Below are 12,929 nucleotides of genomic sequence, written 5' to 3'. Positions count from 1 at the left end.
CAAAAATATGGATGTCTGACTAGATCTTCAATCTTAGTCTTAGTACTGTGAAGATGTATGGACTTCAACTCCCAGAATTCCAGAACAGGAGCCTCTTCTCCAATAGTGGAACAGAATTCTTCCCTCATTTTAGTCCCTCTTGGACCAGTCTCCCAGTAGTAACTACAATTCTTTTCTTATTTGTCGTAAAAAGAATCAGCCAAAAGATTCTGGCTACATGCTACAAACAGAAAGTTAAGCCACTACTTCTTCTTGGTTTGGATTTGGCATTTCTACATGCCATAAGTTTTTTTCATTTATTTGGAAGAACAGCCAATCCCAATTTCTTATTCACCTTTCCATGGTGCATTTATAACACTCCTGTGCACCAATCTTGTTTAATCCAGCACCAGGAACTGCGATTTAACACAATTTCCAAAAACTAAGTTTTCAGATCCTGATGCCTAAACAAACATTAAAATAGTTCCTTATAGTGTTTTTCAACATTGGGAACTGTACGATAGGTGGATTTGAGCTTCCAGAACTTCCCAGCCAATTCTGGGAGTTGAAGTTCATCTTAAAAGTTGCCAAGAGTGAAAAGCACTGTGATAAAGACTGATGAACAAAGCCAGTGCAGACTATGTTTCTGTGCACAGTATTTGAGAATTTTATACTTAGTTGTGGACAAGTTAACCATGATTCAATTAACTGGGAAACAGTGCTTTATAGCAGCCTCTGTTCCTCCTCCCTCCCTTTACTAGTTTTTTAAACAAAAATGCTCTGATCTATACCCATTTATTAATAGATAAGCCTCAATGTGTTGCAGTCTGAAGAGTTAGCTCAAGAATATCTGACAAGGAAATCACTTGTAAACAAACATTGGCTGGGTAGGGATCAGAAGATCTTTGTAGTTGTCTATTTTCTTTATATGATGTTAAGCCAATTATTATTCTGGGTACTTGAGAGACCGCCTACTGCCAATTACCTCCACTAGGCCAATAAGATCCCATAGACTAGGCCTCCTCCGAATTCCATCCGCCGGCCAATGCCGACTGGCGACTACCCGGAGGAGAGCCTTCTCGGTGGCTGCTCCGACCCTATGGAACGAACTCCCCGTGGAGATTCGTACCCTCACCACCCTTCAGACCTTCCGCGTAGCCCTTAAAACCTGGCTGTCCCGACAGGCCTGGGGCTAAAGACTTCAACCCCACCCGAATAGTATGACTGTTGTGCTTTTTAACGATGTATTGTCTTCATGTGTATAACTTGTTTTGTCCTTCCCTCCCCCTGAATTGTGAGCCGCCCTGAGTCCCCTCAGGGAAAAGGGCGGCATACAAATAAAGTTAAATCCAAATCCAAATTACAATACATACAGTAACAGATATTCCTTGGCCACTTAAAATTAGTCCAAGAAACAAGTTTACATATGAAAAAGTTTTTACGTATGAAAAAACCCTTCACAAAGAGGGTTGTCTAAAGCCATTAATGTACAATATAGGTTTTTTGTTCAGCTGTCAAGCTTACTGAAACAACTCTCAGTGACCTCACTTTTTCCATGGGTGCCAATTGCTGCTTGAGGTCTTCTATCCTCCCAATCAATTCCTTCTCCTTGTTCAGTTGGTGTTCTTCAATACACAGTGTGGTATAGAGCTGCTGAACCAAAGTCTTCACATCATTCAACGTGGTGGCATCTTCGTGGCTTAAGAGATCTAAAGAAGAACACAGATCTTTTCATATCCTTATTTTTTCACAGTGTGATGGCACTGTGAAGAATGTCGCGCGGAAGGACTGAAATTTACAAAATCAAATAAAACAGAGGATGGAATTTATTGGATTACTCAATCTGTAACATGGCAACTCATGTTCAGACAAGTTTTTAAACAAATGTCATTCCAATATAGGTTTGGCTTATACTTGCCTCTTCAAAGATAAAAACTGATAAAACTCTTTTAGGCTGGATTGGCATATTACAGAAATAAGGAAGCTTAAAATTCCATTTAAAATTTAGTAACAAAAATGTGATAATTGGGCCAAACTTTTAATGTTGCCTTTATTTTTTATTTCTTAAGACCATTGTACAGCAAATGTCACTTGAAAATATTAGTGTTTGGTATTTAACATTAAGTGGCTTTTGGACTCAATCAGTAAACAACAGGTAGGTATTCTATTTTATTTTGTTTTATTTGTATCCTGCCTTTATTATTTTTACAAATAACTATTGTGGCCTACCAGCAGCCAGCAAAGCTGGTGGCAGATGCAGACAGTGAGGAGGTTGGGGAGGAACACAGGCCAGTCCTGGAGTCTGGGGAAGGCTCTGATGAGGGCTCTGCATCAGAGGCAGAGAGGGGGCGAGGACCGTCTGACAGTTATCAGCTGCCTTCGGAGTTGGACATCAGTGGGGCAGAAGAACAGTTGGAGCCTGTTCCCAGTGTGTGCATGCGCAGAGCTCCCAGGAGAAGGGAACAGCTAAGGAACAAGGATCGACTTGGGAATAAAGCCACAGGTGGACGGTGAATGGCCCCTCCCATAGGGAATAAAGAGGAGCAAAAGGGGAGTGGAGTTTGCAGAAGACAATTAGTTCAATTCATTAGAATGAAGATCTGTTCCTGACGTCTTGCCAAGTATTGTCTGCTACAGAGTGGCGTTTCGAAGATATCCGCCTGGCAGCTCTCCAAGCCTGATAACGGTCTGTAGTTGTAAAACCTCTTGAAAGGCTGATGGCTGGGACTTTGCTGGAAAGGAATTCAGTTTAAACTAAATAAAAGGGGTTTTATCGGGACAAGGAGTCGGCTTCGTGCTTTTGGGAAGCCTAGGCCAGAACAATAACTCAAGGCAGCAACGTATCCAATACCCCTTTCTTTTCCTAAACTCACAGTCTCCTGCTTTCCTGCCTGATGCCTTAACTATTAGACCTGTGTGTGTGTGTGTGTGTGTGTGTGTGTCTGTGTGTGTGTCTGTGTGTGTGTTTGGGTAATATGGAATAGCATTACAAACACGGAATGTATGACTATGTGAAAATTGTACTCAAATGGGTTGGCAAATCAAAAAAGTACATCAGATTCTTTACATTCCATTTCCTTCTTAATACTTTAAGGTTTATATGGGTATATAAAGGAAGATGAGTTTCATCCATTTATAAAACAAAAGCAATATAAAACAGATAATGCATGAACACATTAATGTCTTGTTTCATGTAACGATAAAAGTAGAACTTAAATCAAATTATAATGCAGAGAAGGACCCTGTCTGAAGATCATCAGGTGGGCTCATTTTTGGCTCATATTGGGAAAAGTTTAAGCCTGGAAAAAGAACTGGAGAATGTCTAGTAGATGCAGTATTCTATTGCATTGTGAATATAGAGATTCTGCACCATCTGAATCATACAAGAACTTCTGATATCAGAAAGAAAAACAACTATATATGAAGGTGAGCTTAAATACACAATGGACAGAACACACCAACCAGTCTAAGAAATGTTTGAATGAGCATATATTAAACCCATTACAAGTAGATTTTCCCCCAATTATATATTTCATCTGAAGAATCCCAAGATAGCTAAATTGATAGGACTTTGATCCAGGCTAATATAGTTTAATTTACATTTTATACCCCAGAGTGCAAGACAATTTATTTGAGCCTTCATGCTTAACTTTACAAACATTTTACCAAAAAGATATTGTATCTTCATTTATGAAGCCCTAAACATCTGTCTAAGCCCTTCCAATGGTAAGGAATCCAAAGGTCCTTTTTTCAAGAGGCAACTGGACTTTGTTTTTCTTTGAAGATGTTTCGCTTCTCATCCAAGAAACTTCTTCTATTCTTCGCCCTTACCCGTTGGGCCTGTTTTTCGCCCTCTCTAGGCTCCGGAGGCTTTCCTGAAGCCTGGGGAGGGTGAAAAACAGCCCAATGGCCCAACCGGAAGTTTGGAAATGAACTTCTGGCTGTTGTTCACTCTCTCCAGCCTTCAGGAAAGCCTCCGGAGCCTGGGGAGGATGAAAAAATGACCCAACCAGAAGTTCGGGAACAAATTTCCGGTTGGAAATTACTGTTTTTTGCCCTCTCTAGGCTCCAGAGGTTTTCTTGAAGCCTGGGTAGAGCGAAAATGGCTTCTCCTGGTCCTCTGGAAGGCCGAAAATCAGCCGGCCAGTACATGCATGCGCGCCAAAGCTAAGGGCTGCTGTGCCAGCAAATATGGCTCCATGTGCCATAGGTTCGCCAACACGGGCATATAGGAAAAGTGTCAATCAAGACTCAAGAGAACACACAACAAAACCTGGACATAGGCCCATTATTCTCAAGGCTTGGAGAATATTAGCATGAATATTATGATGGCCGGTGATAGTATATTTGGAGAAGATGCAACTTTCCAAACAGACATGAAATTATTATTTTTTAATTATTGGATGGCAAATGACTTCTGCAAATCTATCCCAATTGCATGAAGCTGTTACCTCTCTTTGGTGGACAGACGTGGTAACTCAAGTCATTAATTACTAGTTTGAACTCGTCAAGAAGTAGGAGATCTATGCTTGTGGAAGCTGCTACTCGTGTCCCATCTGAAATGAAAACAGGAATAGATGTATTTAGAGCTAGATATGACTTATTAATATTCCACCAGTGTTCCACTGCAAATTAGTATATTCTACCTTATCGAAATGAACTGAAACTATAGTTTAAGGATTCCAATCTATCATCTCAAAACATAGCTAGACCCTGACTTAGAGACCATGAGCCACGGTGGTGCAGTGGTTAGAGTGCAATACTGCAGGCTACTTCTGCTGCCTGCCAGCTGTCTGCAATTTGGCAGTTCGAATCCCACCAGGCTCAAGGTTGACTCAGTCTTCCATCCTTCCAAGGTGGGTAAAATGAGGACCCCGATTGTTGGGGCTATAGGCTGACTCTGTAAACCGCTTAGCGAGGGCTGTAAACTGGTATAAAATCTAAATGCTATTGCTTATTTGAAGTTACAACAGCGCTGAAAAAATGCAACTTATGATCAGTCCTTTTACTTACAGCTGCTGCAACATCCCTATGGCCGCATGAGCAAAATTCGGGTGCTTGGCAATGTATTTATTTAGAATGGTTGCAGCATCCCAGAGTAATAGGTTTGCCATCTGCAACCTTCCCAGCTGACTTCAAACCAGCAAAGTCAATGGGGGGAGGAGCCGGATTCGCCTAGCGACCATGTGATTCACAGTTGCAATAGTTAGCTGAACAACTGTGTCAATAGAGGTCATAAAATCGGGGCATGATTCACTTAACAACCCCCTTTTTTGACCATGGACATTCTGGCCGTAAGTCGAGGACTATCTGCATCTCAGAAACTAAACTATTCTTTGTATTCTTTGTATAATTCCATTGCCTGATGGAAGCAGAGCTGTGTACGGTCAAAACAGATCATGAGCAAAAAACCAACCGAAATAAGTGGGCAGAGATTTAAAGGGGCACGAAAGTGGTAGGACACCTATTTCCTACCTTTTTTAGTTGCAAACAACTTTCCAATTTCAAATGCTTTTTCTCCCCGTGGAGTCCTAAGACCAGAAACAGACTTGAGGGGAAGAGATTTTTTTTTTTTACTAACAGAAACTATTACAAGCAAGAAATGGCAAATGGGGAGATTGTTTTAACAAATTTTGGCCACTTTTCTTCTGCTTTTACCCTGATCCATTGACAAATCTTTGGTCAATACAGAAAGCATGTGCAAGATATAATTTAAAAGGCAAAGGTTCCCCTCGCACATATGTGCTAGTTGTTCCTGACTCTAGGGAGCAATGCTCATCTCCGTTTCAAAGCTGAAGAGACAGCGCTATCCAAAGACGTCTCCATGGTCATGTGGCCAGCAAGATTAAATGCCGAAGACGCACAGAACGCTGTTACCTCCCCACCAAAGTGATCCCTATTTTTCTACTTGCATTTTTACGTGCTTTCGAACTGCTAGGTTGGCAGAAGCTGGGACAAGTAACGGGAGCTCACTCTGCTACGTGGAACTAGGAATTTGAACCACCAAACTGCTGACCTTTCTGATCGATAAGCTCTGCGTCTTAGCCACTGAGCCACCATGTCCCCATAAGATATAATTAAGACCTACTATTTCATACTTTGCTTTGACTTTTTCTATTACATTTTTAACTTGAACTTGGTAACTAATGTTCTCTTCTTTGTAACTCCAGTTTGTTTGTAGCAAACCGTGGCACGACAAAACCGCGGTCCACTAAAGCGCGCCCGATTAAAGCGTGTACCTGACGTCATCAGCAGCGTGACAAATACGACCGCGGAGAAAAAAGGGCACTTTAAAAAGCGCTTTTAAAGCAAGCCGATTCCCGTTAAGGTAAGGGTTAGGTTTAGGGTTAGGGTAAGGGTTAGGTTTAGGGTTAGGTTAAGCATTAGGGTTAGGGTTAGATTAAGGGTTAGCGTTAGGTTTAGGGTTAGGTTAAGCATTAGGGTTAGGGTTAGATTAAGGGTTAGCGTTAGGTTTAGGGTTAGGTTTAGGGTTAGGTTTAGGGTTAGGTTTAGGGTTAGGTTAAGGGTTAGGTTTAGGGTTAGGTTTAGGGTTAGGTTTCGGGGGGTTAGGTTTCGGTTCACGCGTTAATTTTAGCTTTACCGCTTACAGCATGCTTTTTTCGTCACGCTGTGATGACGTCAGGTACGCGGTTTCGTCGAGCGCGCTTTAGTCGACTGCGGTTTTGTGGTGGAACCGTAGCAAACTGTAGGCCAAAAGTTACATACTATTTTTCTTTCTCCAAAAAGGAAGTGGCTAATTTACACAACACCAATCTCTATACGATTAGCATGATGTAACAACAACAGCAAAAAGTCAACAAAAGAGTGAAATATAGCCACATCAATAGCCCTGAGTGTAAATAATCCATCAAGAGCATGCTGGCTGGGGATTTCTGAAGTCCACAAATCTTTTAAGTTGAAAAATAGTGATCTAATCCAAAGCCGAAGGAGGTCATTGGGTTCCTCCAGGAACGCTCAGTAGTACCTGGTGAATAAATTGCAACTCGGTCGATTCCCCGGTCTTCTGCCTGGAGTTGTTGTAAGAATACTCCAACAGAGTCCGAGAGAGGTTTAAGTGTAAACTGGCAGCGTTCACGCCGAGACGGAAGACTCAAGGATATCACTGGTAGCCCATTTTGGTAAATCACAGTAACGTCTGCGGAGGATAAACAGGGACAATTGAAACAGATTCAGAAAGGCATGTTAAGATGTACATAGGTGCTAAGTTGAAGTCTATAGATCTGTGATGGCTAACCTATGGCATGCGTGCCAGAGGTGGCACACAGAGCCCTCTCTGTGGGCATGTGGGCTGTTGCCAGCTGCTCTTCCAGGTTCTGGCACGCATGCAACTGGTCTTCATGCGTGCCGGAGTGCCGGAAATCCAACTATCAGTTGGCTGGTGCGCATATACGCACTGGAAACCGGAAGCCCAGCTGGCTGGCACATGTGCACCAACCAGCTGGTCTTCGGGTTTCTGGGCTCCAGCATGCCCGCGTTCCAGTTTTGGTACTCAAAGCCAAAAAGGTTCGCCATCACTGCTATAGACAAAAGGCACATATATTCACACAATTAGGTGTGCTATCATAGATAGTTTAATTGATTTTTCTGAACACTGCAAAGGACTAGGCTACAGGTTTCTTTAGGGCTTTTCCAATTCTATACTTCTAAGATTCCTAGAAGATTGCGAAGTATTGACTTCAACTTTTTTTCTGTATGAAGCTTCAATAAATCAACATTACACTTCCTGTGTGTGTGTGTGTGTGTGTGTGTGTGTGTTATATTTGTGCTGATAAATAAATAAAGGGAGACTAGTTTATTTATCAGCACAAATATAACACAAAATGTGTAACAAAGGCAACAGTAAAAATATTGGGTTTCTGTCGTGATGGTCTCTTGTGATGAGCTGATTGACAGATAATGGAAGCAGTTAGCTTCCTCCCATAATTGGGGCTTACCAGGGGTTGTGACACTAAATAGATAGATAGATAGATAGATAGATAGATAGATAGATAGAGATAGAGATAGAGATAAAGATAGAGATAGAGATAGATATGATTGATGATATGAGAATTTGTGTAAATTGCAAGTGGGGACTATTGTGAGAAAGCACAAAGCTTTGTAACCAATCGACATACTGTATGTAACTGGAGGATGATTTCTATGAATTGTGTGTGTCTATGTCTGTTAGTTTTATGTTTGTTTAAAAAAAAAAAAAGAAAAACTTCCAGTGTTTTTAACTGAACATGGGTTGTGAATCAGTAGCTATCTTATTCAAAATAAATGTTATCCAAGTCCCAGAAGTGAGGAGGTCATTGCAGATCAATGCTGTATCCCGTTGAATGTAGAAAACCGAATTTCTCCTTTGGTATTAGGGAAGATGGATTCGTTTCCAAAATGTTTGGCGCCACTATAGACCAGGCGTGTCAAATTCAAGGCCCGCAGGCCAGATCCAGCCCTCAGAGTACTTAAATCTGGCCCACGGAAACAGCAAAGGACCATCCTACGGTGCTTCTCCAAAGGAAACGGAGCTCGGGAGGGCTATGTGCGGTCATCCCAAGCTCTGTTTTCGCTGGCAGAGTGCCCAGGCCACCATAGGTGCCCCTGACATGAGTGATGATGAGCTGTCCACACCCACGCTGGCCACACCTACCCCTGCCCCCAGAGGTCAAACACAACCCTGATGCGGCCCTCAATGAAATAAGAGTTTGACACTCCTCCTATAGACACTAAAGAATACAGTACAATAGCAGAGTTGGAAGGGACCTTGGAGGTCTTCTAGTCCAACCCCCTGCCTAGGCAGGAAACCCTATACCATTTCAGACAAATTTCTATCCAACATCTTCTTATAGACTTCCAGTGTTGGGGCATTCACAACTTCTGGAGGCAACTTCTGTTCCACTGATTAATTGTTCTAAGAAGATGTTCTAAGAAGATGACCTTGAAGGAGATATGAAAACGCCATCACCACATCAAGAGATTAAACTTTTTTTTAAAGTCCAGAACATCCAGAAGTATAAGACGTACCAAGATTTTGAAGAGGCAAATTAAAAAAAAAGTTTTTGCATTCTGCAGACTTCCTAAAAACGGCCCGTTTTTCATGAAAACTGGTTTTTTTTTTTTTTTTAAAGGCATGAATAACCTTTAGGAGGCTTGTAGAGTGCTCCTGGGAGGTGCCCCCCCCCAAAAAAAATACAAAAAAGGGACATGAATAGCCTTTAGGAGGCTTAGAGTGTGCTCCGGGGAGTGGGGGTGGCAAAAATGTTTTTTGCTAATTTCTGCCCTTCTCAGCCCCCAGGAGCACTCTGGAAGCCTCCCAAAGCTTATGCATGGTCATTTTGGTGAAGGGGCGGGGTTTCAGGAGGCAAAATAAATTGCTGTATTCAGTGTATAAGACGCACCCAGATTTTCAGCCTCTTTTTTGAGAGAAAAAGGTGTCTTATACTCCGAAAAATACAGTAGCTCCCTAATTCACTGAATTATAGGAAGAAAGAGGAAGTGCAACCTACTCCAGTTTGAAAGATTCTGTTATTACGGAAGAGTAGTTTTAGCCTTTGTGTGAAGTTGATTTCTTGGTCTGTTCTATTTAGCAGGACTGACACAAATAGAGAGAGAGGGCTGAAATTTCAGCCATTTGGGATTTGGATAGCTTTTAAGGGAGGTCTAAATATTTCATGAAAGCTTAATGCATGAGTTGACTCCCCAATGGGAAAAAAAAACGCACAGTTTTATTGCCAATTCCAGCAGCACATTCTAACTGCTGCAAAAGTAAGGCCAGTTAACCTGTAATCTGCAAGTCGTCCACTGTTGTCCACATATTTTCAAGTATAGAATAGAATAGAATAGAATAGAATAGAATAGAATAGAATTCTTTATTGGCCAAGTGTGGTTGGACACACAAGGAATTTGTCTTTGGTGCAGATGCTCTCAGGGTACATAAAAGAAAAGATGCATTCGTCAAGAATCATAAGGTACAACACTTAACGATAGTCATAGGGTACAAATAACCAATCAGGAAATGATGTAATATAGATTCTGCTTTTGATCCTGAACAGAAAGAAGTTCATTTTTCATACAGGAGACTAGGTAGGTAGGTAGGTAGGTAGGTAGGTAGGTAGGTAGGTAGGTAAAGTGAGTGAGTGAGTGAGTGTGTGAGTGAGTGAGTTGGCCAAGTGTGATTGGACACACAAGGAATTTGTCTTTGGTGCCTATGCTCTCAGTGTGCATACAAGAAATGATACATTCACCACGAATCATAAGATACAACACTTAATGATAGTCATAGGGTAAACAAACAACCAAATCATACCAGGAAACCATCGCTATAAATCGTAAGGATACAAGCACAAAGTTACAGTCACACAGTCATAAGTGGGAGGAGATGGGCGATAGGAACAATGATTAATAGTGATAGTATTGCAGACTTAGTAAATAGTTTGACAGTCTTGAGGGAATTATTTGCTTAGCAGAGTGATGGCGTTCAAGAAAAAGCTGTTCTCGTGTCTAGTTGTCTTGATGTGCAGTGCTCTATAGCGTCATTTTGAGGGTAGGAGTTGAAACCATTTATGTCCAGGATGTGAGGGGTCTGTAAATATTTTCACAGCCCTCTTTTTGTGAAGTATACAGGTCCCCAATAGAAGACAGGTTGGTAGTAATTGTTTTTTTGGCAGTATTGAGAGTGTTTTATATGCAGGTCAAAAGGAGAAGATTGCTTTAGGCAGCCGATGAAATGGGGATGAATAGCATCAAAGGTATTGGAGAACGAAGCTCTAAAACACCACCATATTTAAATAATTCCTTCAGATGCAGTTAAAGAAGCTTTCCCATCACCTGCGTTAGATATGCCGGTTATGACATAACTCAATACTGTTTTATTTAAAAACCTGCCCCAAACTTGCAAGTTTCCTCAGTCATCCTGCTTCTCCATCTTTGAATCCATCCATTCCCGAACCAATAAAACTATTGATTATTGAAACAAAGTTTTCCATGTTGCCAAGGGGATGCAACCTGTAGTTTCAAAAGGATATTCCCTATGGAAAGTTAGCCCTCGGCATCTGTGAACCAATTAGGTTCAGCTGAGAGATAAACAGAGCACAAGCAGTGCCATTAAAAAGGAGAAGGCGGTGAACCAGACCTGATCAAATAGCTCCAAATACTTGGGGGAAACATGGGCTGTGTCTTTAGCAACAAATGACCTTTTTTAAAAAAAAATTTCGTGCTATCGTTCTTCTTCCTCTCTCATTCCCCATGTAAAGACCCATATGCAATTTTATACTTTGGTGCTGCATTCAAACATTTTAAATATACTGCATTCTAATTCTGCAGTATTTTCTCTCTTGAACTGAGGCAATGCCATTTTTGCAGCATCAGCAGTAGTATCCATCCATCCATCAATCATAATCTGAAACAAGTGAAACAATTTGGTTACATAAGAAGATTTAGCTACATAAAATTGGTGGTGACTTCCCCTTGGTAAACTAAAAGATCTATTCCTCCTAATTACCGTATTTTTCAGTGTATAACACACACTTCTCCCCCCGCCCCAAAAAAGTGGGTGGAAATGTCTGTGTGTCTTATGCAACTAATGTTGCCGAGACCACGCCTACCCACCGGCCCTCCACCCTTCGGTCTCTGCATCCCAGCAATTTGCCTCCTTGCAGCAAACAGTCTGGTCAGCTTCAGCAGAGCCTGATTTAGCATGAGCAGTTGATTGGCGGTTGGATCAGCCTCCTAGAATACTGCCTATCAGCTACTCGCTTCACCCACATAACACCTATCCTCCGCGAGCTGCACTGGCTACCTGTCGATCTCCGGGTACGCTTCAAGGTGCTACTTGTCACCCATAAAGCCCTTCATGGTAGTGGATCTGGGTACTTGAGAGACCGCCTACTGCCGATTACCTCCACGCGACCTATTAGATCTCACCGATTAGGCCTCCTCCGAGTTCCATCTGCCGGTCAATGCCGACTGGCAACCACACGGAGGAGAGCCTTCTCGGTGGCAGCTCCGACCCTATGGAACGATCTCCCCATGGAGATTCGTACCCTCACCACCCTCCAGACCTTCCGCACAGCCCTCAAAACCTGGCTATCCCGTCAGGCCTGGGACTAAGATTGTAACCCGCCCGAATGGTATGAATGTTGTGTTTTTTAAATTTGTATTGTTCTATATGTCTAAAGTTTGTTTTCCCCCCCTCCCCTCTTGAGTTGTGAGCCGCCCTGAGTCCCCCCAGGGAAAAGGGCGGCATATAAATTTAATAAAATACTCAAATACTCAAATACTCCAAGCTGTGGGGATCACCGCTGCCCATTGGTGCTGGTGACACCCATCACCGCTGTCACCTATCGCTGCTTCCATGAGTCCCATTTTCAGACTGTTGCAGCAGCCTACCCTCAGAGGCCAAAAACGGGACGCACGGAGGCTGAAAATGGGACGCGAGAGGTGGACGTGATCCCCGCAGCCTGGAACAGCTGATAGAAGGCCGATCCAACCACCAATCAGCTGCTCGTGCTAAATCAGGCTGTGCTGAAGCTGACTGTTTGTTGCTTGCTGCAAGGAGGCAAATTGCTGGGAGGCAGAGGCAGATTTTTTCCCCTTGTTTTCCTTCCCAAAAGCTAAGTGTGTCTTATAGTCCTGAGCATCTTATAGTCCAAAAAATACGGTATCTTCCTTTTCTTAAGGAGGTAAGATTTTTCTGTTTGAACTACAGGTAAACCTCAACTTGTGACTGTTCGTTTAACAATAGTCAAGAATTACAATGGCACCGGAAAGGGTGCTTTACAACCTGTAAAGCATTTCCAGTTAGAATAACATAAAATAACAGGGCTGGAAGGGATTTTGGAGGTCTTATAGTCCAACTCCCTGCTCGAGCAAGAGATCTTATATCATTCCAGATCAATGACTGTCACAAAGCATTGCATCGTCGCCACCATGGTCATGTGATCTCGGTTCCA

General features: G+C 42.3%; 1 protein-coding gene across 2 annotated transcripts in view; it reads right to left on the bottom strand.

Moving 5' to 3' along the window:
- The window catches only part of MCU (mitochondrial calcium uniporter), a 148,974-nt gene that overhangs the window by 10,422 nt on the left and 125,623 nt on the right, over window positions 1-12,929 (bottom strand). The window contains exons 3-5 of one of the 2 annotated variants that reach the window (XM_032231911.1): window positions 6,965-7,135; window positions 4,431-4,535; window positions 1,504-1,688 (exon numbers count right to left, since the gene is read on the bottom strand). In XM_032231911.1, the coding sequence (XP_032087802.1) occupies window positions 1,504-1,688; window positions 4,431-4,535; window positions 6,965-7,135 (461 nt within the window). The remainder of the gene's footprint in view (window positions 1-1,503; window positions 1,689-4,430; window positions 4,536-6,964; window positions 7,136-12,929) is intronic. The other variant, XM_032231912.1, reaches the window with a different exon arrangement.

Source organism: Thamnophis elegans, chromosome 15 (assembly GCF_009769535.1).
Source record: "Thamnophis elegans isolate rThaEle1 chromosome 15, rThaEle1.pri, whole genome shotgun sequence".
Lineage (NCBI taxonomy): Eukaryota > Metazoa > Chordata > Lepidosauria > Squamata > Colubridae > Thamnophis > Thamnophis elegans.
The sequence above is the reverse complement of the archived record's forward strand: the minus strand, read 5'-3'. Positions and strand labels throughout refer to the sequence as shown.